General features: G+C 70.4%; 11 protein-coding genes across 11 annotated transcripts in view; 7 read left to right on the forward strand and 4 right to left on the reverse strand.

Moving 5' to 3' along the window:
* Positions 1-840: 840 nt before the first annotated feature.
* Positions 841-1743, reverse strand: AURANDRAFT_4457 (hypothetical protein; the record flags this gene model as incomplete). The annotated part of the gene is made up of 1 exon (XM_009034594.1): positions 841-1743. A coding segment is annotated over one exon (903 nt), but the record flags the coding sequence as incomplete, so codon positions are not given.
* A 2684-nt stretch (positions 1744-4427) lies between these two features.
* AURANDRAFT_20337 (hypothetical protein) lies at positions 4428-5396 on the forward strand (the record flags this gene model as incomplete). Its single annotated transcript, XM_009034801.1, has 1 exon — positions 4428-5396. One exon carries the CDS (start codon positions 4428-4430, stop codon positions 5394-5396), a length of 969 nt encoding a protein of 322 aa, XP_009033049.1.
* A 1949-nt stretch (positions 5397-7345) lies between these two features.
* Positions 7346-7588, forward strand: AURANDRAFT_17242 (hypothetical protein; the record flags this gene model as incomplete). Its single annotated transcript, XM_009034802.1, has 1 exon — positions 7346-7588. A coding segment is annotated over one exon (243 nt), but the record flags the coding sequence as incomplete, so codon positions are not given.
* Positions 7589-9481: 1893 nt separating this feature from the next.
* AURANDRAFT_61213 (hypothetical protein) lies at positions 9482-10869 on the reverse strand (the record flags this gene model as incomplete). The annotated part of the gene is made up of 2 exons (XM_009035144.1): positions 9482-9826; positions 10021-10869. The coding sequence occupies 2 exons, from the start codon at positions 10867-10869 to the stop codon at positions 9482-9484; spliced, it is 1194 nt and encodes a 397-aa protein (XP_009033392.1).
* An 801-nt stretch (positions 10870-11670) lies between these two features.
* Positions 11671-12690, forward strand: AURANDRAFT_61214 (hypothetical protein; the record flags this gene model as incomplete). The annotated part of the gene is made up of 1 exon (XM_009034803.1): positions 11671-12690. One exon carries the CDS (start codon positions 11671-11673, stop codon positions 12688-12690), a length of 1020 nt encoding a protein of 339 aa, XP_009033051.1.
* Positions 12691-15822: 3132 nt separating this feature from the next.
* AURANDRAFT_16188 (hypothetical protein) lies at positions 15823-16062 on the forward strand (the record flags this gene model as incomplete). Its single annotated transcript, XM_009034804.1, has 1 exon — positions 15823-16062. A coding segment is annotated over one exon (240 nt), but the record flags the coding sequence as incomplete, so codon positions are not given.
* Positions 16063-16245: 183 nt separating this feature from the next.
* Positions 16246-16494, forward strand: AURANDRAFT_16867 (hypothetical protein; the record flags this gene model as incomplete). The annotated part of the gene is made up of 1 exon (XM_009034805.1): positions 16246-16494. A coding segment is annotated over one exon (249 nt), but the record flags the coding sequence as incomplete, so codon positions are not given.
* Positions 16495-18127: 1633 nt separating this feature from the next.
* Positions 18128-18763, reverse strand: AURANDRAFT_6203 (hypothetical protein; the record flags this gene model as incomplete). Its single annotated transcript, XM_009034615.1, has 1 exon — positions 18128-18763. A coding segment is annotated over one exon (636 nt), but the record flags the coding sequence as incomplete, so codon positions are not given.
* A 1851-nt stretch (positions 18764-20614) lies between these two features.
* Positions 20615-21258, reverse strand: AURANDRAFT_7719 (hypothetical protein; the record flags this gene model as incomplete). The annotated part of the gene is made up of 2 exons (XM_009034634.1): positions 20615-20698; positions 20899-21258. Coding segments are annotated over 2 exons (444 nt in total), but the record flags the coding sequence as incomplete, so codon positions are not given.
* Positions 21259-26062: 4804 nt separating this feature from the next.
* On the forward strand, positions 26063-26251 carry AURANDRAFT_8417 (hypothetical protein; the record flags this gene model as incomplete). The annotated part of the gene is made up of 1 exon (XM_009034642.1): positions 26063-26251. A coding segment is annotated over one exon (189 nt), but the record flags the coding sequence as incomplete, so codon positions are not given.
* Positions 26252-26653: 402 nt separating this feature from the next.
* AURANDRAFT_61217 (hypothetical protein) overlaps positions 26654-27063 on the forward strand; it is a gene marked incomplete at both ends in the record, with an annotated part of 5930 nt that continues 5520 nt past the window's right edge. Inside the window, one exon of the mRNA XM_009034806.1 lies at positions 26654-26733. Coding sequence (XP_009033054.1) covers positions 26654-26733 — 80 coding nt within the window. The remainder of the gene's footprint in view (positions 26734-27063) is intronic.

The following is a 27063-nucleotide window of genomic DNA, read 5'->3' on the forward strand; positions in this document are numbered from 1 at the left end:
GCCGCGCGTGCTGCGCGCGTTCGACGCGGCCGCGCGCGCCTACGACGGCGCGGACGCGCCGTTCGACGGCGCCGCCGCCGCGGCGCGGCTCTGCGCGCGCCACGACGCCACGTTCTCCGACCGCGACGGGGCCCGCGACGACGGCGAAACGGCGCGGCGCGTCGGCGGCCACCTCGAGCGGGGCGACGAGGCGCCCGCCGTCGAGACCGCGGCGAACTTCGCGGCGGCCGCGCGGCGGTCCGCGGCGCGCGCGGCCGCGTTCCTCGCGGGCCGCCGCCAGAGCGGCGCCGCGCGGCGCTGCGCCGCGGGCCTCGCCGTCGACGTCCGCGCGGCCGCGGCGGCCCACGTCGCGCGCGCGCTCGAGAAGCACGTCGCGACGGACCTCGGCGCCGCGCGCCTCGACCTCCGCGCGGCGCTGAGCGGCGCCGTCGACGAGGACGACGCGGCCGCGCGGCGCCGCGCCTACGTCTTCGACGAGGACCGGCCGAGCCTCGCGACGGCCGCGCTGCTCAACGAGCCGCTCCGCTCGGGCGTCGGCGCGCCCCTCGAGCGCGCGCTCGAGGACGCGGACCGCTTCTTCGACGGCGACGTCGCCGCGTTCCCGCCCTTCAAGGCCGCCGTGACGCGGGCCGTCGCGAACCTCGCCGCGGCCCTCGACTCGGACCCCCGGTCCCCGTCCCTCCGGGGCCTCCTCGCGGACCTCGACTGGGACGGCCGCTTCTTCGTCGAGGAGCCGCCGCGGCTAAGTTAGTCGAGCCCTGATACAAGTCGTGCGATGTGTTAGGCGGCCGCCGTGGGCGTGCGGCGTCCCTAGTGCTTCTTGTTCATGGCCTCGGCGAGGATGCCGGCGGAGGCGAGGCAGACGCCGGACCAGCCCTGGAGGTTGAGGGAGTGGCCCTTGAGGACGATGGAGAGGAGGACGGAGAAGATCTTGCGCGTCGTCGTGACGGTCGTGCACACCAGGGGATCGAAGTGCGCGATGGTAAAGAAGATGAACGACTGGCCGATGGCGGAGCAGGCGCCGAAGCGGAGGATCTTGGCCCAGATCTCCGGGTTCTCGAGGCAGAACGCGAGGCCGCGGCTGACCTCGCCGCGCGTCAAGGCGAAGGCCGCGGCCGTCGCGAGCATGTAGGCGTTGGTCCAGAACATGTAGTCGTAGGGCTTGGGCTTGATGCCCCGCGCCGCCGTCGCCGTCTTGACGCGCTTCTGGATGCCGCCGGTGACGCCGTCGAAGACCAAGGACGACGCGATGAACGCGAAGCCGAGCGCGGAGGACGCGGCGCCGGCGCCCTTCTTCTTCGACAACGAGACGACGGCCGTGCCGGCGACGATCATGGCGACCTGGGCGTACTGGCGCAGGCTGTACGTCGCGCCCCCCAACAACAGCGACCCCGCCATGACCGGCACCATCTTGCCGCTCTTCGCGAGCGTCGCCACGGGGAAGCTCACGCCGTTGGCCAAAGCCGCGTTCGTGCAGTACTTGGCGAGCACCTGCGACGCGCCGCTCAGGGCGAAGAGCTTCTGGGGCAGGCCCTTGGTGCCGCTCGTCGCCACGAGGCCGCCGAAGCCGACGGCGACGTTGCACAGCGCCTCGAGCACCTGGAGGAACCAGACCTCCTTGAACTTGCCGCCGTCGGCGCTCACGTAGCGGAACACGTCCTCCTGGAGCGACCCGTAGTAGAGGAAGGCCGCGTAGATGCCGCCGGCGCCGAAGAGCAGCTTCAGCGTCTCCGTCGGCGGCGCCGCGACGGCGGCGCCGCCCGTGACGGCCGTGGCCTTGCGCGGCGCGAGGGACGAGGCCTTGGGCGTCGGCGCGAGCTTGCCATTGGCGGCGAGCGCGGTGCACGCGAGGACGGCGAGGCGGAACATGCTCTTCAGCCGGCGATCTCGATGGCTGCTGGGGCTCAACATCAAGGAATCAATGCGGCATCATCGGCATCGCGGACGTTGTGGCTCTTCGCCTCGCGCTGGTGCCAGTGGTGGCCTTGCTGCGCCGTGGCAACAGCGCGAGCCACGCCAGCACAGCAGCGATGGACCGCTCCGTGGACCTCTACATCAACTACGTCGGCGAGCCCGAGCTGACGCTGAAGATGACGCTCAAGCTGGCCAAGTGGGGCCCCAGGCCCTGCGGCGCGCTCGTCGCCGCCTTCGCCAAGTCGGCGCGCGGCAAGGTCGGCGAGCTGGACGCGGCGACGCTGGCCATCGAGCGGGACGGCGCCGCCGTCGCGCCGGCGACGCCCGTCGCCGACCTCGTGCGGTCGGCGAAGGCGCTCCACGTCGTGCTGCGACCCGCGGCGCCGCCGGCGGCCGCGAAGGCGCCGCGGCGGCGGCGGCTCGCGCCGGAGCCGGCGCCGGTGAAGGTCGCCCTCATCTGCCAGCTCAAGGACGCGTCCGTGCGGCTCAAGTCCTTCCTCGACTACCACCTCGCGCTCGGCTTCCGGCGGATCTATCTCTATTTCGACGACCCGTCCGAGGCGGACGACGTCGAGTTCGCCGAGTCCTACGGCGGCGACCGCGTCGACGTGCGCGTGCGCGACGCGGCCCTGCTGCGCGAGTGGGCGGCGCTCCGGGGCTGGGACCGCCTGAAAAAGTTCGCGGGCGGCGACGTGCAGGTGCGCCAGATGCTCAACGCGCTGCACTGCCTCGCGCGGGCGAAGGCCGACGGCATGGACTGGCTGCTGCACGTCGACAGCGACGAGCTCTTCCACCCGGGCCCCGGCGAAACGTCCATTTTGCCCCACTTCCGCTACCTCCAGGACTCGGGGTGCCAGCTCTTTACGTACTACAACTTCGAGTCCGTGCCGCGGACGCCGCTCGAGGGCGGCGAGCGCGACTGCTTCCGGACGGTCACTGTTTTCAAGCGGTCGCGGTGCCTCACGCCGGCGACGGCCGCCGCGGACAAATGTTTGGAATTTTGGAAGTCGCGGTCGCCGATGAAGGACCTCTTCCTCTTCTACCAGAACGGCAAGTCGGCCGTGCGCTGCGACTGCGACGCCGTGCCCGTCTCCGTCCACGTCTGGTCGCCCGTCGACAAGCGCCTCCTCCACGCCCTGGGGCGCACGAACGACCACCGGAACCAGGGCATCGACTACGACGGCTCCGTGCAGTGCCGCGTGCTCCACTTCGCGTGCACGGACCCGAAAATGCTCTGGCGCAAGTACGACACGCTCGGCGACTTCCCCAACGCCTGCGTCGCCGACACGGTCGAGCACGAGAAGCTCATGTTCCACTGCGTCTGCCGCGACGCGTACGTGAAGCACCGCGGCGACGACGACCGCGGCGAGGCCGCGCTCGCCGACCTCTTCCGCCGCTCCGTCGCCCTCGACGACGACGACGAGATCGAGGCGCAGATCGCCGCGGGCGTGCTGGAGCGCGTCGACTTTATCCCATTTTGAGCCGCATGTTGCAGTTTGAGGGGGGGAATTGGCCAAATTGGCCGGATTGGCCGCGTCGGACGTACGCCGTCGGACGGCAGCCAACCGCGATCGGACGATCGGACGAAGAGCCAACCGCGATCGGACAAGGACGAGGCCATTGGACGAACCCGCGGCCATTGGACGCGACCCCCGGCCATTGGACGTAAAAGACATCCATTGGCTACGATCTCGCGACGTTGTGGGCAGCGTCTGGGGCAGCCCGCTCGCGAGCGGCGACGGCCCGGAGCGCGTCGATTCCATGGGAGTGGCCAACGCCGCCCTCCCACCCGCCCAAGACCTCGACGCCGATGAACCAGAACTTCCGATCCGCGGACTGCCGCCGTTCTGCAGACATCGATCACTGCGACTGCGGCGCGCGTCCCCACCCGATTTTTGCAGCTCCGGATTTATACGCCTTCACAGGACATGGGAACAACACATCATCTCTGTGCGGTCGCCCTACGGCTGACTTGGGTTCGAATTTCTCCCACGCGCGCGACGACGACGACGGCGGCGGCGGCGGCGGCGGCGGCGGCGGCGGCGGCGGCGGCCGACCGACCGACCGACCGACCCCCAAAAGTAGGTTGCAAGGGCTTCGCCGGGGACCCGAAGGGACTCGCCCGGCACCTCCCCTAAGCCCCAATATTTTTTTTTTTTAATTTTACCCCCCGTACCTTGGCGCTCGAGACGGCCTCTCCGGCTGGTAGTCCTCGTACTAAGCCCGCGACGCCGCGCACCGTCGGTTTTTACGCGTCGGCCAGATCGGCGCGATCGGACGATCGGACGATCGGCCAGATCGGACGATCGGACGAAGCCCATCGGACGCACGGCCAATCGCCGTTGGACGTGGCCAATGGGATTCGGCCAACGCGGCCAATCCGGCCAATTTGGCCAATTCCCCCCCTCAAGTTGCAGTCGTAGTGCAGGCTTCTTGAATTTCCGAGGGCGACGATGATGAGACCACTCCTCGTCACTCGTTGCAGCAGCAGACTGAACGCAATGGCGCGCCTTATGACGGGCGCGGCGAAGCAGACGCAGAACCTCGTCACTCGTCGCGCCGCGCGCCAGCTGACGGGCACGGCGAAGCAGACGCAGAGCCTCGTGAAGCACTTGACGGTGCGCGAGGTCGCCGCCGGCCGGTTCCAGGGCAACAGCGTGGAGCTGGGCTGGGGCCGCGTCTACGGCGGCCAGACCATGTCCCAGGCCCTCGACGCGGCGCACCGCACGGCGCCGGGCCGCGTCGTCCACAGTTTCCAAGCCTACTTCTACCGGCCGGGCCGCACGGACGAGCCCATGGATTTTTCCGTCGAGGCGCTCAGCGACGGCCGCGCGCTCGCGTGCCGCCGCGTGACGGCGTCGCAGAAAGGCGTCGACATCTTTTCCATGCTCTGCAGCCTGCAGAGCGCGTCCGCCGCGCCGGCGCGGCCGCTCGAGCACCAGCGGCCGCTCACGGCGCCGGCGCCGGACGACTGGCGGCCCGAGGCCGTGCCGACGCTCCAGGAGCGCATGCGGCCGCACGAGGCGCTGTTGCCGACGCCGCTGCGGAAGATCTACCTCAACGACGCCTCGCCCTTCGTGCTGCGCCAGCGCGACTTCACGGCGCCGTCGGAGACGGGCGCGTCGGAGCCGGCGACGAGCTCGTACCTCAAGCTCGCGGCGCCCGTCGGCGACGACGCGGCGCTCCACGCGCGGCTGCTGGCCTACATCTCGGACTGGGGCTTCATCTCCACGGCCCTACGTCCCCACGAGGGCATCAGCAACTACGCGCGCGGCGTCCAGCTCGCGACGATCTCCCACGGCGTCACGTACCACCGCGCGGACCTCCTCCGGCTCGACGAGGACTACGTCCTCGTGCGCCACCGGTCGCCGTCGGCGTCCCAGGGCCGCGGCTTCGTCGTGGCCGAGTTCTTCGCGCGGGACGGCACGCTCCTCGCGTCCGCGCAGCAGGAGGGCGTCGTCCGCGTGCTCATGGATAAGTAGCGCGTTTTTTTCAAACGAGAGCGACCTCTACAAAAAAAGAAGGGGGGGGCACCAAGCTCACTCCCCGGTGTGCTTGAAGCGGTTGTCGCTGCTGATGAGCTCGACGAAGCTCTTGTGGTCGCCGATGGTGACGGACGTGCCCGTCTCCGCGGCGCCGTCGTCGGCGGGCCGCGGCACGAAGCCCGGGAAGGGGCACTGCTTCGCGAGGGCCGCGTCGGCGGCGGCCTTCTCGTCGCCGCGCTGCTGGTCCGCGAGGCGGTCGAACTCCTCGCGGCCCGCGTCCGTCTTGAGCGACGCCAAGAGGCCGCTGAGCAGGCCCTCGAGCTGCGCCTCCTGCGCCGGGTCGCCGGTGATCGGCGGCCGCGGCGCCGCCGGTGCCGCGGCGTCGTCGACCTCGTCGAGCATCTTGCACAGGCCCTTGAGCGAGCTCGCGAGCTCGAGCTGCGCGACCATGCCCGCCATCGGGTCCGCCGCGGGCGCGGGCGCGGCCTCGAAGGCCGCGGAGCCGCCGCCGCGGCCGGCGACGAAGGCGTTCGTCGTCGGCGCCGAGAGGCTCACGGTCGTCTTCGGCTTCGGGGCGCCCATGGTCACGCCGGTCGCGCCGTCGAACGACAGCTGCATCGTCGCCGCTCGCGTCTTCCGGTCGCAGTCGAAGACGGTCACGAGGGGCCCCCGCTGGGCGTAGCCCCGCCGCTCGAGCGCCAATCGGTCGCCGGCGCGCCACTCGGGCACCTCGACGCAGCAGGCGCCGCAGCCGTTCGCGCGCGCCGCCGACTCCGCGGTCCGGAGCGCGGCCTCGGCGACGTCGGCCGCGTCGTCGCGCGAGACGTCGCCGGCGACGGCGAGGTGCTCGAAGAGGGCGACGCGGCCCGACGTCGCCGCGCCGACGTAGGACACGCGGACGCAGGCGAGGACGGCCTCGCCGACGACGGACTCGACGACGACCCACTGGCCGCCCGGCGACGCGAGCTGCCGCGCGACGCCCGCCTCCGTGACCGTCGGCCCGGGGCCGCTGCGGAAGGCGTCCGGGCCGGCGAAGTCGCCCGCGTAGTGGGCGTTGACGACGGCGCAGATGTCCGCCGCGTCCTCCGGGTCGCACGCGACGCGCACGTCCCAGCCCCGCTTGCTCCCGAGGCCGCGCCGGCTCTGGAACCGCGGCACCGTGTCGTCGACCATGGACGGCACCGCGTCGTCGCCCAGCGACGTCAGAGGCGCCGTGAAGGTCGCGTCGCTCAGGGACAGCTTCGTCTTCGGCGGCGGCGGCGGCGGCGGCGGCGCGACGCCGTAGGCCTTGGCGGCGAGGAGCTCCGCCTTTTTCGCCCGGAACTCGGCCTCCGTGAGGATGCCCTCGTCGTAGAGGGCCTTCGTGTCGCGGAGCGCCTGCACGCGGGCCGGCTCCATGGCGGCGCGAGGCGTCGAAGCGCGCGAAGCAGGTGAGCTGCCACAAGCCGAGCCGGGCAGGACGATGGTGATCTTGACGGTGCCGACGACGTTGCCTTGGCGGCCACCACCGCCGCGCGCGCCGCAAGATGGCGCAGCCGCTGGTCACGGGCCACAACGTGTCGTTCGTCGCGGTCGCGCGCTTCGTCGACAGGACCGTCGTCGCGTGGTGCAGCCACGGCGCCAACGTGGACCTCGCCGGCGTGCGGACGGTGCTGGACCCCGCGTCCATGCAGCACATCGAGCGCGACAAGCACTACAACTTCGCGTCGGCGGGCGTCGCCTGGCACCTCACGAGCGACGGCGACACGTGGATCTACGTCGCCATCACGGCGACGGACTACCCGCTGCGCCACGCGTCGGGCCTCCTCGGCGAGCTCAAAGGCGCGTTCGCGCCCAAGGCGACCAAGGGCCTGAACACGCGGCTCGCCGGCGGCCTCAACGGCGACCTCCAGCCCAAGTTCAGCCGCCTCTGCGCGCGCTACGACGACCTCACGCAGGTCGACAACATCCACGCGACGCTCGGCAAGGTCGAGGCCGTCAAGGTCGTCATGCAGGACTCGATCGAGCTCGCGCTCCAGAACTGCGTGTCCCTCGAGGCCATCGACCAGAAGGCCGACGAGCTCCAGAGCCAGGCGGGCATGTTCAAGAGCAAGGCGAAGAAGCTCCGGTCCCAGATGTGGTGGAAGAAGTGCAAGATGCAGCTCCTCATCACGTTCCTCGTGCTGACGATCATCGGCGTCATCGTCATCATCATCATGGCCTACACGGGCGCGTTCAAGGACAAGGACAAGAAGAAGGACAAGTAGGCGCCCGGACGTCGTAACGGGGCTCGGTCGTTCTTGGTGCTGCGCGGGGGTTCTGGCTCGAAAGCACGCGTGCGCACGCACGGGATGCGCCGCACGCCTGCGACACCACCCGTCTTACAAGCGGCGCCTCAAAACGCGCGCCGGAAGTCCTTACGAGCAGGAACTAGCACCAGCTACAACAACAACATCTAAAACCCGTATCTTCTCGTTAAAACTTCAGCATCGATTCGAGTGTGCACAGCCTTGGCCGCGGGCTGGGCACGAGCTGGGGCTCCCGGCCGCGTACTATTCAGGCGCAACACACGACGAGCTTGGGGAGCGCCTCGCGCAGCCCACATCGTGCGGCGCGCTGCACATCAAAACCTTCAGTGGGGATCCCAGAGATGTCGTCGGCCATGTACCAGAGCGACCACCGGCGGCGGCTCAGCGCGGACCACGCGCGCATGATCGCCAAGGAGGAGGCGACGCTCCTCGACACGCTGGAGATCGACGCCGGCGCCGACGAAACCGACCATCACGACCACTTCCTCGACGTCCTGACGAACATGCACGCGCTCTACATCTTCTGCGCGGGCTTCTTCGCCTGCGGCGTGGCCTACACCATGTATTTCGGGATCCGCGTCATGCAGTGGCCCCTGCTGCGGAGCGTCTTCTTCTTCGCCATCACCGTGAGCACGACCGGCTACACCGACTTCGACGCGTCCGATAGCGCGCGGGAGACCAAGTGGCTGATCGCCTACATGTGGGTCTGCGTCCTCGTCTGCGGGCTGGGGCTGGGCGTCGTCATCGCCTTCGCCCACGAGAACTTCGAGTCGGGCATGGCGAACATCACGGCGTCGACGTACGAGGAGGAGGAGGCGGAGAAGGCGTCGACGGGCGGCGAGAAGGAGGCGCACGCGTCGCGCATCGTGGCCCACGCGCGGGCGAAGATGCGCAACCTGAACCATCGCCTGGTCATGGAGTTCGCGCAGCTCGCGCTTTTGTACGTGCTGGGCGTCTTCGTCATCATGCGCTGCGAGACGCACTGGGACATCCTCCAGGCGGCGCTCTGGGCGACGGAGTCGCTGACGACCATCGGCTACGGCGACGTCATCCCCGAGTCGAGCGCGGGCATGGCCTTCTCCGTCGCCTACCTGCTCGTCGGCGCGGCCATGTTCGCGCGGATCATCGCGTTCATCAGCATGTACCCCTCGACGGCGTTCGAGCTCGGCGAGCTCGTCGAGATCATGGAGTCCGTGGGCATGCGGCGGCGGAAGAAGGGGCCCCTCCACGCCCTGGGCAAGCCCGCGGCCTGCAACGACTGCGCGTCCGACGACCCGCGGCGGGGGATCACGGCCGCGGCGGAGCCCGGCCGCATCCACGACGACGTCCTCGCGGAGATCTGGACGCTGCGCGACGACAGCAAGCGGCGCCTCCAGAAGACGCACAGCAGCCAGCGCCTCATGGTCAAGTCGCTCCGGGACAAGGGCCACCTGCCCGAGGACCTCGACGACGCCGCGGGCGACGGCCGGCTCCACCGGCCCGAGTTCATCCTCCACTTCCTGCAGATGATCAAGAAGGTCGACCCCAACGACATTCTGGACGCGTCCGACTTCTACAACTCGCTCTGCGAGCACAACCCCAACGCCGCGGAGCACGGCGTCACGCTCGACGAGGCGCGGCACGCGACGGACCGCTTCAACCGCATGGCGGCCTACGAGTCGAACCGGCCCGCGTCGCGCGGCGCCATCCCCGAGGACGCGCCCGTGCCCTTCCAGGACGACGCCGCCTACCAGGCCGAACTCAAGGAGGGCGATGTTTAAAAAAGGTCGAATTGGAGGTGCGAATTGGGGGGTCCTAGGACCGCTCGTCGATGAACTTCGAGTAGCGGTGGGAGTAGGTCCGCCGGTAGCCCTCGCCGACGTAGCGCCGGCTGAGGTCGCGCTCCGTGGGCCAGTAGTCGCGGCAGGGCGCCGCCGGCGGCGCGACGGTCTTCGCGATGGCGAGCGTCTCGCTGTGGAGCTTGTCCGCGAAGCCGTCGAGGTCGTGGTCGACGTCCGCGAAGTTGAAGGGGTTCTCGATCTCGATGGCGATCTGCATGACGCCGTAGTAGAAGAAGGCCGTCACGATGCTCGGCAGGATGCCGCTCATGGAGTACCAGTGGAGCCGCTTCTCCGTCCGCGCCCAGTACGCGACGGGCACCTGGGCAGGAAAAGGGTGCGAAATTCCCAACTTCAAAGGCTCCTATCTCGGCTGTTTTCCGCTCGTTTCGGCTGATTTTTGGACGAGCGATCATCTCTCGGAGCGCTCTCGAAGCGTGGGTGCTGTTTCCGAAACGCGCGCGCGCGAAACACTCACGTTGATGCGACGTTGAATCACCCTTTTCCTGCCCTGACGGGCACCGAGTAGACGAAGATGAAGAGGAGCACGCCGAGGATGAGCGTGTAGGTGAAGGGCAGGGGCGTGTCGACGATGCGCTGGCAGCTCTTGAAGGCGTCTAAAAGCTCCTGGATGTTGCGCGTCGAGCATTCCGTGAACGCGCGGTCCTGCGCGAGCGACGGCGCGAGGCGCTGGAGCGCGTCCATGAGCGAGTGCGACGCGAGCATGACGCGCGCGCCCGACGACACGGTGCCGTAGGTCGCGACCTCGCGGGGCGTCAGCATGTCCACGAGCCGCGGCCGCGACGGGTCCAGGATCCACGTCCGCTTGTTGTAGGGCACCTCGTGGAGCGCGCACTCGGGCACGAAGCCGCAGCGCTTCTCCCGCAGGTCCTGGCGCAGCACGCCCAGGAGCACGTTCGCCTGGCGCCGCACGCGCTCCCGCAGCTCGTGGACGACCTCGGCCTCGTGGGCCCGCTCGCGGAGCTCCGCCGCGGGCTGGTACCGCGCGTTGAGGTGGCCGGACGCGTCCTCGTGGAACGCGAGGAACGCGTGCGCGTTCATGATGATCTGGCGCACCTGGTTCGTGACGACGCCGTAGGCCTTCTTGCCCTCGTAGTAGCGCTCGTAGGCGCTGTTCGTCCGGAAGACTAATAGTAAACTGAGCACGGCGCCGACGAGGCCCTGCGTGATGTCGAACTGCGACGACGGCATGGACTTGACGCCGAGGTGGTCCAGGAGGTTGATCACGAGGTTGACGAAGACGAGGGTCACCAGGTTGGGCCAGAGCTGCTGGACGAAGCGCCCCACGAGGTGCGTCCGCGTGAAGATGGCGATGAACCACCACCGGTTGTCGTAGAGCTCCATGTAGGGCTTCGGCAGCTTCTTCGGGTACTCGTGCTCCGCGGGGCAGTCGAACTTGAAGGGGAACGCGCCGACGTCGTCGAGGTTCGGCGGCGCGCGCGCCGGGTCGTGCGCCGCCTCGCGCCTACCGGCATTTTTTCAGGTCGACGGCTCGAGAATTTTTCCCAGTCGACATCTCTCGAAGACCGTCGCGTCTCTCTTTAGTCCCGTCGGGGCGGACGCCGTCGCCGCGCATGGTCTTGTCGAGCCAGTCGTAGCACTCGTCCAGGCTGCAGAGCAGCTCGACGCACGCCTTCTCGCGCGCCGCCTTGTCCTTGTGGAGCTCGTTGATCGTGATGTCCATGAACCGCTTCGCGCCGGCGAACTTGTCGTTGATCTTTTCCTTCAGGGCCGAGCGCTCGCCCTTGCGGAACGGGTGGAAGGACCGCGGCGTGAACGGGGGCGTCAGCGTCAGGGAATTCGATCGCTGATGCTTGAGGGGCACGACCGTGTGTTCCGGCGTCTCCCCGAAGGCCTCGTCGACGACGCCGATGTCCTCGACGCCGCGGGCCGTCGGGCTGCCCGACTCCGCGTCGGCGAACGCGGTCGCGCCGGCGAGGCAGCCCTCCATGGTCGAGAATCCGGGCACCGGGCTTCGGCTCGCGGATTCGGTGGGCAACATCACAATGTAGAGGTCGGACTTTGCGAGCTTCACATGTTGACTCAGCTCCACGTCGAGGATCCGCTCTGTCGCCCAGCCCCCGCGCGCTGCTCGAAGCCGACGTTCCGAGCCGATCTCCAGGTTCCCAATCCACACTAGACACCATGGCTCCGCGCGCCGCGGCCCTCCTCTGCGGCGTCGCGGCGGTCTTCGGCGGCGACCCGACGAAGCCCCACTTCCACGGCCCGACGCGGACGCCCTTCGATCCGAAGGACGACATCGCGCCGCCGCTGAAATCCGCGGACCTCGCGAAGCTCGCCGACGGCGAGATCATCACGGTGCAGTCGAGCGACGCCACCAGCGGCGGCGGCTGCGCCGTCGAGGACATCCGCGCGCCGCCGGACGTCGTCTGGTCTCAGCTCCTGACGTTCGAGACGTACCCGGACAAGGTGCCCAAGGTGCGCGAGTGCGCCAACTACGAGGTCACGAAGTCGAGCGACGAGGAGGTCATGAAGACGCGCTACGGCGTCAAGGTCGTCCCGGGCCTCAGCATGGAGTACTACCTCCGCCACGTCTTCCACCCGCGAAAGAACGCGCTGACCTGGACTTTGGACTACGAGAAGCAGAGCGACATCGACGACTGCCACGGCATCTGGCGCGTCGTGCCCCACCCGGAGCGGCCCGAGTGGTCGCGCGTCGAGTACGCGGCGGACCTCAAGCTCCGGGGCGGCTGCCCGCAGTTCGTCATCGACATCCTCACGAAGAAGGCCCTCGTCGACGCCTGCACGTGGCTCAAGGTCGAGTCCGAGAAGCAGTACGCCGGCGAGGTCGCGTCGGGCCGCGGCGCGGCGCCGTCGGGGCCCGGCGGGTTCCCGAAGGTCCTCGTCGACGCGCCGCGCCGGCTCTTCGACAACGCGGGCGAGGTCATCGACGACGTGCTCGGCGACATCGAGCAGGGCGTCGTCGACCTCGGCAACAGCGCCCTCAAGTCCGCGACGGACGCCCTGTCCATGATCCCGGGCTTCCGCGAGCGCGTCTCGGCGCCGCTCCGCGACCTCACGCGCGCCTACAACGACGTCCCGGGCCCGGACCCCGTCGCCGTCCCCGTTGCCCAGTTCGCGCCCAAGGGCCGGCGCTGGCTCCGAAAAAGCAGGCCAGCGGACGACGACGCCAGCGCCGCCTGAGCGGGCGCGCGGGCCCCGCACGGGCCCGCGCCCCCCGGGCCGACGCGCCCCCCTTCCTGATCATAGCCACTTTTTTTGTGTAGCTGATGGGCGCTCGGCGTGGCGAAGTCCGGGCCGTCTTCGCACGCGGGGATGCGTTGGGCGAGCGACGGGCGTCGTGAGGGCGAGGGCGACGATGAGTTGTGGAAGGAGGCGAGTCGCGGGTCGATCGCGAGGCCCTGGTTCCGCAGACTAGGCGATGAGCCAGGCGGCCACCGCCGCGACCACGCCGCCGAGGCACGCACGCGCCGATTCGGCGCCGTCAGCCTCGTCGCAGTTGAGGGTGGAGTTCCAGGCCATGGCGTTTCCACCGTTCTTAATGTAGCAGACGGCGGGACCTTGGCCCGTGCCAGAGACGACGGCCAGATTCGATGTCTGGTAATGGTTCGTCCCTTCGGCATTGACCGCGACGCAATCCTCGTCAAGGGCGCACACTTCGAGGGCACAATCCACCACCGTCTGCGCCATTTCCTCCTCGGTGTCGTCCACGTCCGTCAAGGCCGCGTTCGCGCAATCGCCCACGAAGCAATCGAAGCCCGTTCTCTCCGCGTCAGAAGAACACGAATCGAGGCGCCGCCGATGAGTGATGTCCAGCGACTGGCGCATTTTTCCATCGGCGACAAGGGCGCGGCGGCGATCAGCCGCACCCTCGATATCAACGGGCGGCTGCGCCCCCTGAACCACCTCGCGCACACGGGCGTCGGACCCGTGGCGGCCATGGTCATCGCCGAGGGCTTGCAGGCGGCTCCAAAGCAAAGGGCAACGATGGCGAGTGCGCGCACCATGATGGAGTTTACACAATAATGCTCCACTGCTCGACAATGGATTGCTTTGCGGAGACGCGATGTGGCTAGATATGTCCGAGGCATCGTGTCGTCAATGACGATGTTGATCCCGCTGTATTCCTCAAGCGCTGACGACGATGCTGCCGAAGAACTTCCGAATGGCTCCAATCTCCGCCCTCCTCGCGGTCGGCGCCGCGGCGCAGTACGTCGGCCAGGGCGGCGACGGCAACCCGCACAACTGGGACCGCCGGCGCCGCTGCGACCACTCCCAGTACAGCCCCACGTGCGGGCCCTGCGAGGGCTACGGGGGCATCCCCTACGGGGACGAGAACGACGAGATCACGCTGACGTCCTGCGAGGTCGTCGCGAACAAGAGCGACGTCGACCCGGCGACGCTGGCGGCGCCCGTCTGGGGCCGCAGCTGGGTCAGCGGCACCTACTTCGAGGTCCTCATCGGCCCGAAGCTCGACCCGTTCTGCTTCTCGGTGATCCCGTCCAACAGCAGCGAGGGCGGCCTCTGCTACCGCGCGGACTACGGGTCCCAATGGTACGACATGACGGTCGCCGGGCCCCACGCGCTCAAGTACGACCTCAACTCGCAGACGTCCGTCGGCAACATCACGTCGACCGTGCTCCACCAGCAGACGAACTTCTGGATCACGAACCACTTCCCCTGGTACGCGTCGGGGCTGCACCAGTGCGTCTGCACGAAGGTCCGCGAGGGCGGCGCGACGTCGGACAACTTCTACTATCCCATCCAATACAACTGGACCGACAACCTCTTCTACGTCGGCCGCGAGCGCGTCGGCGTCGAGTACACGGGCACGACGCAGGTCTTAGATCACTGGGCCTTCGGCCCCCACCACGTCTGGACGCGGCCGGAGAACGGGTCCATGATCCGCATGTGGCAGCCCTACAACGGCCTCCAAATCTTTCCCGCGGGCACGGACCCGGCGGAGACGCCGCCCGGCACGTTCGACGACATCCCGCCCCAGCTCTGCAAGGGCGGCTGGCCCACCTCCGGCGGCGCGGCCTTCCGCGTCCACTGCGACGACGACGGCTACTACACGAACGCGTCCGCGTCGCTCGCGGCGTCGCGAGGCGTCGAGGCCGCCTTCCGCGCCGCGCTCGCGGACCGGAACGCGACCGCGCTCTCCGACGCCGAGCTCGGCCGCGCCGCGGGCATGCCCGGCGCGGCCTACCGGGGCGCCGACTTCGGCGCCATGTCCGCGACGCTCAACGGCCACCTCGCGCGCGCCGAGGCCGCGGGCGGCGCCGCGACGCGCGCCTGCGAGGACTGGACCGCCGGCGAGCTCCAGCAGCTCCTCGCCGTCCTCCACGTCCTCCGCGACGACGCGCTCGACGCCGTCTACCGGGCGAACGGCGACCCGCGCGCGCGGCGCCACGCCGACGCCGACGACCTCCAGCGGGAGTGGGCCCGGACGAACGCGCTCGCGGAGGGCGCCGCGCGCGCCGCCGCGGGCGCCCGCCGCGACGGCTACTGCCACGAGGCCGTGATGATGTGGGTCCACCACGTCTCCGAGGACGCCAAGGCCCTCCTCGCCGCGTCGTCGATGGTCATCCCGCTCCTCAGCGCGACCCGCCACGACTGCGGCGCCTTCTCCGCGCCCGAGCTCTGCGACGTCTACGAGGAGCAGGTCACCTGCGCCGACTGCCACACGCAGTCGCCCTGACGCCGCGCGCCGCGAGTGTCCATAGTCCGAGCCAATCGGAGGCTCAAGTGCGTTTGAAAACTAGCGCGTCGTTCTCGCTGCCATCCATCAATCCGACTCGCTGCCAGACTCGCTGCCAAGCCTTCCAACCATGTTCAAGCTCGCCGCCGCCACGATCCTCGCCGTCGCCCTCGCCCAGGACGCGGACTGGGAGACCTTCAAGGCCCAGCATGCACCCGGCGCCCGAACACGGGCTGCCCCGGGGGCTGCCCCGCGACCTCCCACCCCCCACGCAGGTACAAGAAGACCTACGAGGACGCCGACGACGAGGCGGCGCGCCACGCCCTCTTCACCACGGCCCAGGCGCGCGTCGCCGAGCTCAACAAGCTCAACGGCAAGGCGGGCCCGGCCTTCGGCATCAACTGGATGTCGGACCGCTACGAGCACGAGCAGTACGCCAAGGGCCTGCTCAAGCCCAAGGACTTCAACGCCACGGCCGAGGTGCGCGCCTACAAGGGCCGCTCCGGCGCCAAGAAGTCCGTCAACTGGCGCTACACGGAGGCCGTGACGCCCATCAAGAACCAGGGCCAGTGCGGCGCGTCTCCGGCGTCGACGCTTTCCGCGCGCGGACCGCCCGAAACCGAAACGTCCTAGGCTCCTGCTGGGCGTTCTCCGCGACGGAGGCCATCGAGTCGCAGCTCGTGCTCGCGTCCGGCGGCAAGCTCACGATCGACCTCAGCCCGCAGCACATCACGTCGTGCACGCCGTCCACGGGCACCTACGGCTGCCTCGGCTGCAACGGCGGCTTCACGGAGGGCGCCTACGAGTACATCAAGACCGTCGCGGGCCTCGCCAACTCCTTCTACATCCCCTACGCGCAGTCGCTCACGGCGTCGTCGACGACGGAGGCGTGCCCGACGGACCTCGTCGAGCAGATCGACGGCCCCGACCAGACCCTCTCCGGCGGCTTCGCCGCCGTCGCCGACTACCACTACGCGACGAAGCCCTGCACGTCCGGCGCCTGCGAGGACCAGGACCTCGACGCGCTCGCCGCGGCGCTCGAGGAGACGCCCGTGTCCATCTGCGTCAACGCGGGCGCCTGGAACGACTACACGGGCGGCGTCATGACGTCGGCGGCCTGCGGCCCCATGGGCGCCGAGTACCAGGACCACTGCGTCATGGCCACGGGCTTCAACGTCACCGCGCCGACGCCCTACTGGATTGTGCGCAACTCGTGGTCGTCGACGTGGGGCGAGCAGGGCTACATCTACCTCGAGATGGCCAAGAACACGTGCGGCCTCGCCGACGACGCCACGATCCCCGAGGTCAAGCTCGACATGACCGACGCCGAGCTCGCCGAGGCCGCGGTCCGCCGCGAGCTCATGTACCAGCGCGCGACGATCGCGCTCTGAGCGCCGCCGCCCCGCCGCGGGCCTTCGCGCGACGCCGCCATCCCGTGCACCCGCCAGCAGCCAGACTGCACTTCTCCGCGCGAGCTCTCCGACGGGCCGCCCCTCGTCACGTAAACGAGCTTAGCTGAAGCCGTCGTTGAAATGATTGTTGAGTGACTCGTCGTGGTGACGACGATGGACGCAGCCCATCATGGGCGCGAGCTCTCGACGAGCGGCATCGAGGACATCGACGGCGCCATCGCCATCGCCGTGCTCGTGGGCATGATCTTTCTCGGCGTCGTCGGCGGCTTCTACGTCATCCAGAGCAAGTACATGCCGGAGTCGCTGCCCAAGAGCCAGGTCGTGCTCAACGTTTTGACGCTGACGGTGGGCCTCGCCTACTTCTTCTGGGCGCTGATCCACACGCTCGCCGGCTCCTTCGACGGCGGCGTGCTGAGCTTCCCCGTGGCCGTCGCCGCGTCGCTCTACGGCGCGGGCGTCTGCGTGCTGTGCTGCGCGTTCCAGGCCAAGTTCTACCGCGTGCTGGCCTTCTGCGGCTTCGGCGCCGTGCTGCTCAACTACGGCATCATCGCGTTGATCGTCGAGACCGACGACGGCTGGACCATGCTCATCTACCTCATCGCGGGCATGGCCTTCTGGCTCACAGCGCTCGTCGCGGCCTTCGTCGTCACGCACGTCGCGCCGACGGGCGACGAGACGGCGGCCTACGCGAAGATCCCCGGCGAGGACGTCGTCTAACGATAGGCATCGAAATATAAAAAAGGGAGGAAGAGGAGGGCGCCTAGGCCGTCGCCATGGCCGCGTCCGCGTTCTTCTTGATGCAGCAGCAGCAGCCGCAGCAGCCCGTGCACGCGGCGACGAGCGCGACGAAGAAGGGGATGCCGTTGAGGTAGACGGCGTCGACGGAGCAGGGGCTCTGGGCGCCCTTCTCGTGGTGGCAGCCGCGCGCGGCGCGCGCGTCGTCGCCGTAGTCGCGGTTGTCGTCGTCGTACGACGCGCCGCCCATGAGGCCCGACATGGAGAAGAAGAGGGCCAGCGCCGCGAAGGAGCAGAGCACGGCGAGGCACTTGTGGGCCCGGCGGTCGAGGCCGAAGCAGCACCGCGTGAGCGCCGCGCCGGGCGCGTCGTCGCCGTCGCCGCCGCCGTCGGCGGCCGGGTGGCAGACGGGCGCGGCCTCCTCGTCGACGACGACGCGCACCTTCGTCGCGTCGGCCGACGCGACGACGGCGAGGAAGACGTCCTCGAGCTTGGGCTGCTCGAGGCTGAAGTCCGCGACGCCCAGCGCCTTCAACCGCCCGCCGTCCGCCAAATCGTTCTCGAGCGCGCGGAACGTCGCGCCGACGCGGCCGTCGACGTCGGGCACGTCGAGCTCCAGCACCCGCTTCTTGCGGTCCGCCCGCGGCGCCGCGCCCGGCACGAGGTCGAGCACGCGGCGCTTCGCGGCCGCGGCGTCGTCCGGCGACAGCTCGCCCCCCGTCCGGAGGCTCAGCGTCCACGCGGCGCCGAACTTGGCCTTGAGGCTCAGGGGCGTGCCCAAGGCCCGCAGCTGGCCGTGGGCCATGATGGCGACGCGCGTGCACAGCGCCTCGGCCTCCTCCATGGAGTGCGTCGTGAGCACGACGGCGCGGCCGACCATCGCGCGCCGCAGCACCGTCCACAGGCGGCGCCGCGAGACGGGGTCGAGCCCCGCCGACGGCTCGTCCAGCAACACCACGTCCGGGTCGCCGACGAGGGCGCAGGCGACGCACAGCTTCCGCTTCATGCCGCCGCTCAGGCGGCTCGCGAGGCGGTCGGGCACGTGCGCGAGCTCGACGTCGTCCAAAAACGCGTCCACGACGGCTTTCCGCGCGGCGCCGCTCGCGACGCTCTGGCGCGCCGTGCGCAGGTCGAGGAACAGGTCCAGGTGCTCGCGGCAGGACAGCTTGTCGTAGAGCGTGTCCGTCTGCGTGACGACGCCGAGATGCGCCGCCGCGGCCCGGAAGTCGTCGAGGATGGACCGCCCGCAGACCCAGGCGTCGCCCGCCGTCGGGAAGGCCGCGCGCATGACCACGGCGATGGCCGACGTCTTGCCCGCGCCGTTGGCGCCCAGCAGGCCGAAGATCTCGCCCGCGTCCACCCGCAGGCTCAGGTTCTCGACGGCGACGGTTTCGCGCTTTTTTCGCGCGTCGCCGTAGACCTTGCGCACGCCCCGCAGCGTCAACGCGTGGTCGCCCCGCGCCGCGGCGAGCGCGCCGGCCCGCTCGAAGCGCACGTCGCCGTCGAGGGCCTCCGCGTCCTCGTCGTCCAACCGCTCGTCGACGAACGGCACCGCGAGCGCCGCCGCGCGGTCGTCGAGGCGGTAGGCGACGTAGAGGAAGAGGACCATCTCGACGATCGCAATCACAAAAGTCGCGACGCGCGGCGGGTAGCCGTCGGCGAACTGCGCGAGCTTCGTGGACACGCGGGCCATCTCGAGGACGAAGCCGCCGTGCGGGCAGCAGAGCGCCGCGCCCCAGAACAGCACGCCCAGGAACGCGTCCTTCGAGAGGTGGATGACGTCGGCGCCCTGCTCGCCCAGCGTCAGGTTCACGAGCGCCAGCGCCGACGCGGGCGCGAAGAGGAGCCCGAGCACGAGCATCGGCCCGAGGACGACGGCCGTCCGCGGGCCGCCGCTGCCGAAGGACGCCGCGTAGGAGAAGGCCGACGCCTGGGCCAGGAAGAGGATGGGGTAGACCCAGGTCTCGACCTTGAGCCACTTGTGGAGGCCGTCCTTGTGGCCCGCGCCCGGCCCGTCGACGTCGAACGCCAGCGCCGCGTCGTCGTCGAGGTGGTGGCCCACCTCGTCCAGCACGGCGCCGAGGGTCGGGTCGTCGTACTTGCGAACCACCGCGTCCAACACGGCGTGGACGAGCGCGTCGTCGCCGAGCCACGCGTCGTCGTCGACGTGCACGGCGTCGTCGACGAGGCTCCGCCGGAGACTTTCGGGCACGCGGGGCGCCGCCTCCGCGGCGCCCATCATGAGCACGGCCTCCGGCGTCGCGGCGACGGCGGCGCTCACGTGCTCGTCGAGCGTGTAGCGCAGGCTGAAGGCCGAGGGCTTCGCCGGCGCGGACCCGCCCCAGACCGCGGCGCCCGTCGCGACGGTCGAGAAGCAGAGGCCGACGACGACGAGGAGCGCCAGGTCCCCTAAGAGCGTGCCGGCCCAGTAGGCGCGCGCGTCGCAGCCCGCCACGGTCAGCACGTTGCGCAGCTTCGACGACCGCTCGCCCGCGACGTGCTCGGAGAGGAGGCCGACCATGGGCACGAAGCCGAGCATGCAGAAGACGCAGGTCGTCATGTTCGCGGCGAAGGTGCCCCTCGGGCCGAACTTGTCCGTCGCGTTGCAGGAAAAGGCGGCGACGGCGGCGCCCACGGGCAGCGCGACGAGGAGCAGCGTGCGGAACGGGTCGTGCGCGGCGACGCGGAGCCGCTTCCGCACCATGGCCGCCGTCTGCCGCGCGACGACGCGGCAGGACCCGTCGCCCCCGGCGGCCGCCGGCGGCGGCGCGGCGGACGACGCGCGCGCCGGCGCCGCGGGCGCGGGGCCCGCGGCGCGGTCGCGCTCCGCGTCGTCGCCGACGCGGAGGAACACGTCCTCCATGTCCGTGTCCGAGACGCCGATGCGCAGGGCCGCGTCGCTGGACTCGAGGGCCTCGAGGCAGTCCGCGAGGCCCCGGTCCCGGGGCACGGCGAACTCGAGCTTGGGCGCCGTCCGGCTGATGACCCGCGTCGGCGCGCGCGCGGACCCGGCCTCGTCGTAGCGCCGCTCCCACGCGCGCGCGCCCGGCGCGTGTTTGGCTAAGATGGCCTCGACGGCGGCGGCGACGCCGCCGTTGTCGTCGGAAACATCGGAGGCCGTCTTGGAAGGCCGGAGCTGCACGTGGTCCTCCTCGGACTCGGACCGCGCGGGCGACTCGCCGCGCTTCGACTCCGCGTCGAGCGCGTCCCGGGCGCCGCGGGCGCCGCGCGCGGCCTCGACGACGAGCTTGCGGCCCGAGCCGTAGGCCGCCTTCAAGGCCTCGGGCGCGTCCGCGCACTTGAGGCGCCCGGCGACCATGATCGCGACGACGTCCCCGAGCACCTGGGCAGCACAAGGGTGATTCAACGTCGCTTCAACGTGAGTGTTCCGCGCGCGCGCGTTCCGGAAAAAGCATCCACGCTTCGAGGCCGTTCCGAGAGACGATCGCTCGTCCAAAAGTCAGCCGAAACGAGTGGAAAACGGCCGAGAAAGGAGCCTTTGAAGTTGGGAATTTCGCTCTCTTTTGCTGCCCTGCCGAGCACGTCGGCCTCGTCCATGTAGTGCGTCGTCAGCAGGAGCGTGCGCTCGGCCTTCTCCTGCTCGAGCACGTCCCAGAGCTCCTTGCGCGCGAGAGGATCGAGGCCCGTCGTCGGCTCGTCCAAGACGACGAACCTGGAGCCGCCCGCGAGCGCGCAGGCCGTCGAGAGCTTCCGCCGCATGCCGCCCGAGAGCTCGCCGCCGAAGTGGCCCAGGCGCTCGCCGAGGTGGAAGGTCTCGAGTAACGCGTCGGCGTCGGCGCAGGACGGCTCGTAGGCGTTGGACTTGAGGACCGCGCAAAAGTGCGCGTGCTCGCGGACCGTGAGCTTCTCCCATAAAACGTCGTGCTGCGGCACGACGCCCAGGAGCGCCGACGTGCCGCCGGCCTCGCGACTGAGCAGGTCCACGCCGTAGGCGCGCGCGGCGGCGTCGCCGCCGTCGGGGGTCGTGAGGCCCGTGAGCAGGCGGAGCAGCGTCGTCTTGCCCGCGCCGTTGTGGCCGAGGAGCGCCGTCAGCTCGCCGTGCTTGAGCGCGAGGGCCGCGTCCTGGACGGCCTTGAAGCTCCCGAAGGTCTTGTTCAGGCCCCGGAAGGTCACGGCGCCGTCGTCGCCGCCCTCGAGGGCGACGTAGTCGTCGCGGGAAGGTTCGGAATCCCTCGGGGCCCTCGCGACGCACTTGTAGAGCGAAGTAACGGGAAAATACCAGGGCCGCGTCGTGCCGAACTCGGACGGGAGCACCTCGCCGAGGTACCAGGCGAGCACGCCCCAGAGGCCGACGTCGAGGAAGAGCCACTTGGTGACGTGCGCGAGCGACGCCCGCACCGTCGCCGGGTACTTGGCCATGGTCGACGACGCGCTCAGGATGGCGACCTGGAGCGCCGTTGTTGGAAGTAACAACCAAGCGTCCGTGTAGGGCTCCTCGAGCGCCTTGGGCTTCGTGTCCTTGACGACGACGAACGCCACGACGGACGCGATCACCACCCCAAAGGCGAGCTGCGACGCGCCCGGCGCGCTGTCGCAGACCGTCGACAGCGCGCAGGACACGGCGACGAGCGCGAGGCAGGCGGCCGTGAAGAAGCCCCAGGCGGTCGCAAACTCCGCGCCGTCGAGGCGCGGCGACGCGCCGTAGCCCCGGCCGCAGTTGTGCATCAAACCCGCCGGCGCGACGACGACCGCGAGCGCGAACCCCAGAGCCACCGAACACAACAGGCCGTCGACGAGCAGGGGGCCGGCCCAGGCCGCCGCGTCGCGGAGCCCCATGGCGCGCGTCGACTCCCTAAGCTTCGCCGCCTTGTCGGCGGCGAGCGACGCCGCCGTGCCCTGGAGCACGAAGACCAAGGAGATGACGCCGAGGTACTGCTCCATGGCGCCGCTGGACCGCTTGTGGCTAAAGGTCGCGTAGAGCAGCCACATGAGGCACCAGACGCAGAGCGGGTAGGCGAAGAACGTCGCGAGCGTCGTCGTCTCGCGGCGTTTCACCGCGAGCGCCTTCCAGACCACCAAATAGCACTGGCGCTGGAGCAGCGCCGCCTCGGACCCCGCCCGGCAGAGGGAGCGGGCACCAGGGCCGCCAGCGACGCCCAGGCGCCCGCGAGCAGCGGGCTCGCCTCGCCCGCGGCCCGCGCGGCGCGCAGGCTCCGCGCGCGCTCCGCGCGGAGCGCGGCGCCGTCCTTGTTCTCGACCTTCTCCGCCAGCGCGACGAGCGGCGCGTGCCAGGCGCAGTGCGACTTGGCGAGGCAGCAGGCCAACACGATGAACCAGACGACGACGACGAGGCACGCGAAGGCGATGCCGATCTGCTCGCCGCGCCCGATGGTGGAGATGGGCGCCTTCTCGTCGTCCGTGTAGAGGTCGTCGTCGGCGTCCGTCGACGGGCGGGGGGCGCCGCCGCGGAAGAGCATTCCTGCGGCGCGGCGCGACCCGGCGCGGTGGAATACCTCGTGCGTCGAGGAGTGTTGCTCTCCCGCCGTGCTGTGGCAAGAAGGACCAATCGCTGCTTCGTGGCGGGCCGATACTGCCGGCAGCCCAAACCTCCCACGCAACGCTTCCGAGGCTGCAACGGGCTTTGGGGCTGCCCTTTGCGCGCGCCGCGTCGTGCGTGACCATGGGCGCCGGCGCGTCGCGCTACAAGAGCGTCGAGGACGCCGTGGGCTGCGGCATCCCGCACACGGACATCGACAACTACTTGGCGCAGGACTGCGAGGCGGAGCTGGCCTCCATCAACCGCTGCTTCGGCCAGGACGTCCACCTGCCCTCGTCCGCGACGGCCTGCGGCCGCGCGGCGCAGAAGACCATCGAGCAGCTGGGGTTCGACCCGTCGAAGGTGCTCTACTGCAATTCCACGGGCCGCGACGAGCTCGCGCGGGAGCACCAGTGGTGGCGCTACCTCGAGGGCGTCTCGCGGGAGAGCGACCACGAGACGCGGAACCTCATCTTCAACATGGGCGGCTTGGGCGGCGTGCTCGCGGCGGGGAAGACGGGCCTGCAGGCCTGCTCGACGCACGCCATCGAGTCCGGCGGCTGCATCTTCATGTTCTGCGCGAGCCACGTCGGCGTCGACGCGGACGGCACCGTCGGCAAGATGCTCCACGAGAACATGAAGAAGCCGAGCCCCTGCTGCAACTCGAGCGATTTGGCGCTCAAGTGGGCGCGCAAGGCCGCGGGCGGCAAGAACGCGGTCAGCGACGACCCGGACGACTACCAGATGGACCAGCTGAAAACGATCGTCGCGGACTCGCTGACGCGCATCGACCTCGCGGCCCAGGAGGAGAAGGGGTCGGCGGCGGAGATGGCCGAGGTCGTCTACGAGGCCATCCACCGGAAGATCGTCCAGCTCGTGCCCGACCACCTCGCGCACAGCGTCCCCGTCGTGCTCTGCGGCGGCATCCAGATCCACACGAACCCGGGCAAGCCCGACTTCTTCGCGCCGCGCCACTTCGAGATCTACTCGCCGGGCTCCAACCCGCCCAACGACGCCATGGCCGCGTACCGCGCGAACCTCAAGACGCTCATCCTCTTCCAGACGGAGCTCACCGCCGCCGCGGACCGCCTCGCGGCCGTGGAGAACGGCGCCAAGTAGGCACGCGTAACGCGGCGATTCGGCGTCGACGCGCCGTTGGCGCGGCTGTGTCTTTGAGGCCACGTCCGTCGGCGCCGTCGGACGAGGCCGAGGCGTCGTCCGAGGAAGGCCTCGAGGAGGCCCTTCGAGGCGTCCATCGCGAACCATCTCGCAGGCCTGCAGGCTTCTCGCAAAACCGTGGTGCCGCTCGACCAGCACCTCGACCAGCGCTCTCGCACGGCGTCGCGTGCGCAGCTCACGCGCGCATCTGTTCAGCTCGACGCGTCGCGCGCGCACGAACCCTTCATCATGTCCAACATGTTTGCCAAGTTCGCGTTCGTGGCGCGCGACTCCACGGACGCCGAGGACGCGCCGGCGCCCGCGCCGCCGTCGGAGGAGACCTGGACGCAACGGCACGCGGCGCCGGCGTTCGAGGCGACGCGCGCGCCGAAGCGCGCGAAGACGGACGCGGCGCTCATGGGCGCGGGCCCGCGCGCGGGCGTCGGCGCCGTCGGCGAGTGCACGCCCGCGGACGTGCTCGTCGAGCGCTGGCAGTCGACGCTCCCGGGCGTCGTGTCCGTGGACGCGCGGCGCTTCATGACCGTGATCGGGTGTATTTTGAGTTCGCAGACGTTGACGGGCACGGCCTGCAAGGCCGTGGCGGCGCTGCGGGACGCCGCGCGCGCGGACGGCGCGGGCGACCTGTCGCCGGAGTGGCTCGCGGGCAAGGACAGCGCGGACGTCGCGAAGGTCATCAGCATGTGCAACTTCCTCAACAACAAGTCGAAGTTCATCGTGGCGACGGCGCGGTCCGTGCGCCACGCGCGCGGCCGCGTCGCGGAGACGCTCGACGGCTACAAGCTCTACAGCGGCGTCGGCCCCGAGCTCGCGGGGCTGCTCAAGGTCGTCAACACGCGCGAGATCGCCGAGGCCTGGTGCGACCGCGAGCGCGCCAAGGCCGACGAGGCCGCGGCGCCGGACGACGTCGTTCCCTGGGGGCTCGAGGCGCGCGGCGCCGCGGCGCCGCCGCCAGACGACGGCGCGGCCCCGCCGGAAAACACCGCGGCCCCCGATGCGCCTCCTCCGCCGCCGGAGGACGACGCGCCGAAGAAACGAACTATATGTCTGTAGTTTACGGCGGGCCTAGTCCAGCTCCTGGCCGAGCGCGCGCCGCCGCGCGGCCAGCGCCTTGCCCCGGTGGTGGACCGTGTCGAACTCGCCGCAGTGGAAGGCGGCGTCCTGGAACTCGGGCGACACGTCCTGGACCGCGCGGACGGGCTTCAGCGCCGGCAGCGAGGACACCGACGAGTACGTCGCGAGCAGAAACGCGACCTGCGCGCGGAGGGAAAACGCGTCGGCCGGCGCGCGCGCGTTTCGCGCGCGTGAGACGCGGGGCGCGCACGCAGACCTCGATGACCACGTCCACGGGCGGCACGAGCTCGGCGTCGTGGACGAGGCCCTTAAAATGGACCGTGGAAAACCCGGCGTGGATGATGAGCGCGACGCTAATGTAGTGCGCGACGGACATCGTCGTCGACGACGCGGATCGATGCGGGGCGCGCGTTGACTCGGTCGGCGGTGGTGTTCGTTGGCGCGCGCAGCGGCACGGCGCGACGACGCGGCCGGCGACCGAGTGCAAACACAGCTCGAGCCGCAATGGTGCTGCCGTCATCGACATTCTGCGCCGTGTTGCTCGCCTCCGCGGCGGCCTTCCGGGCCCCGGTCAGCGTCACCCATCTGACCGGTCGCGTCGGCACTTTGCGCGCGTCGGAGGCGCCCGCCGAGGGCTCCGACGACGCGTCCTCGACCTCGACGGCCGCCGCCGCCGGCGCGACGGCCGCGGCGGGCGCGGGCGTCCTCGCGGCGGCGACGACGGCCGCGGGCACGGCCTGCGCGGGCGGCGTCTGCGCCGTCGGCGCCGGCGCGGCGGCGACGGCCGCGGGCGGCGCGGGCGCGGGCGCGGCGGCCGCCGCCGTCGGCTCGCAGGCCGCGGCGGCGCTCGGCGCGCTGGGCCTGTCCGGCGCCCTGCTCTTCGGCGGCGGCGGGAGCGGCAGCTTGGAGTCCATGGCGTCGCGGAGCGTGCCGCTCCAGGACGCCTTCCGGTCCGACCACCCCGTCGTCCTCGAGTTTTACAGCGACGACTGCCCGCGCTGCCGCGAGGCCGCGCGGCGGCTCTACGACGTCGAGGTCGCCCACGCGGGCGACGTCGACTGGGTCATGGTCGACACGCAGAACGAGGCGAACCGGCCCCTCTGGGAGAAGCTCGGCGTCGACGAGATCCCGCACTTTTCGTTCCTGGACGCGTCGAAGACGCTCGCGCGCACGGAGATCGGGCCCATCTCGGCCAAGGCGGCCGAGGCGGGGATCGCCGCGATCGCGCCGGCGCGCTAACTTACTGCCAGCTCGACTTTCAAGACCCCGGCGTTGATTGCCCGGTCGATCTGAAAGTCGCCCTGTCTGCTTGTCCCGCGCGAGGTCGGTGAGCGCGCCGCTAAAAGGACGCCATCCACCCCTGGCGGTGTTGGAGCCGAATAGTTTGTACCGGTGGACATGACGAAGGCCCGGCCGTTCGGGCCAAGGCACGAGTTTATACTAAATTTTATTTTGGAATTCAACTTCAACTTCAACAACCACCAAACGGACCGGACATTCAAAACGGACGAAAGAGAGCCCGCGATTACCGCCACGGACGTCGACGCCGAGATGCAAGACCCGGCGCCCGCGAAGCGGCCGCGGCGGGGCGCGGCCGGCCAGGCGACCCAGGGCCCGGGCGTCGCCGGCGAGTCCGCGCGGCCGCGCGGCAAGTCGCGTGGCCGCTCCGCGACCGCCATGCGGCGCCACGGCCCCGCCTCCGCGGCGCAGGACTCGACGTCGAAGTCGCGGAGCCGCGCCGCGCCGCCGCCGCCGCGCCGCCACCGCTCGCCGGCGCCGCGCCCCGCCGCCGCCGCCGCCCCGCCGCCGCCGCGCGCGGCCGCGGCCGCCGCCCCGCCGCCCCCGGCCGCGGGCGCGTCGTCCACCGAGGCGCAGCTCGCCGAGGCGTTGGCGCGGCTCGAGCTGCTCGTCGTCGCGCCCTTCACGGCTGCACGCGAGGAGGCGCAGACGCGTCGCGACGA

Source organism: Aureococcus anophagefferens, assembly GCF_000186865.1.
Source record: "Aureococcus anophagefferens unplaced genomic scaffold AURANscaffold_2, whole genome shotgun sequence".
Lineage (NCBI taxonomy): Eukaryota > Pelagophyceae > Pelagomonadales > Pelagomonadaceae > Aureococcus > Aureococcus anophagefferens.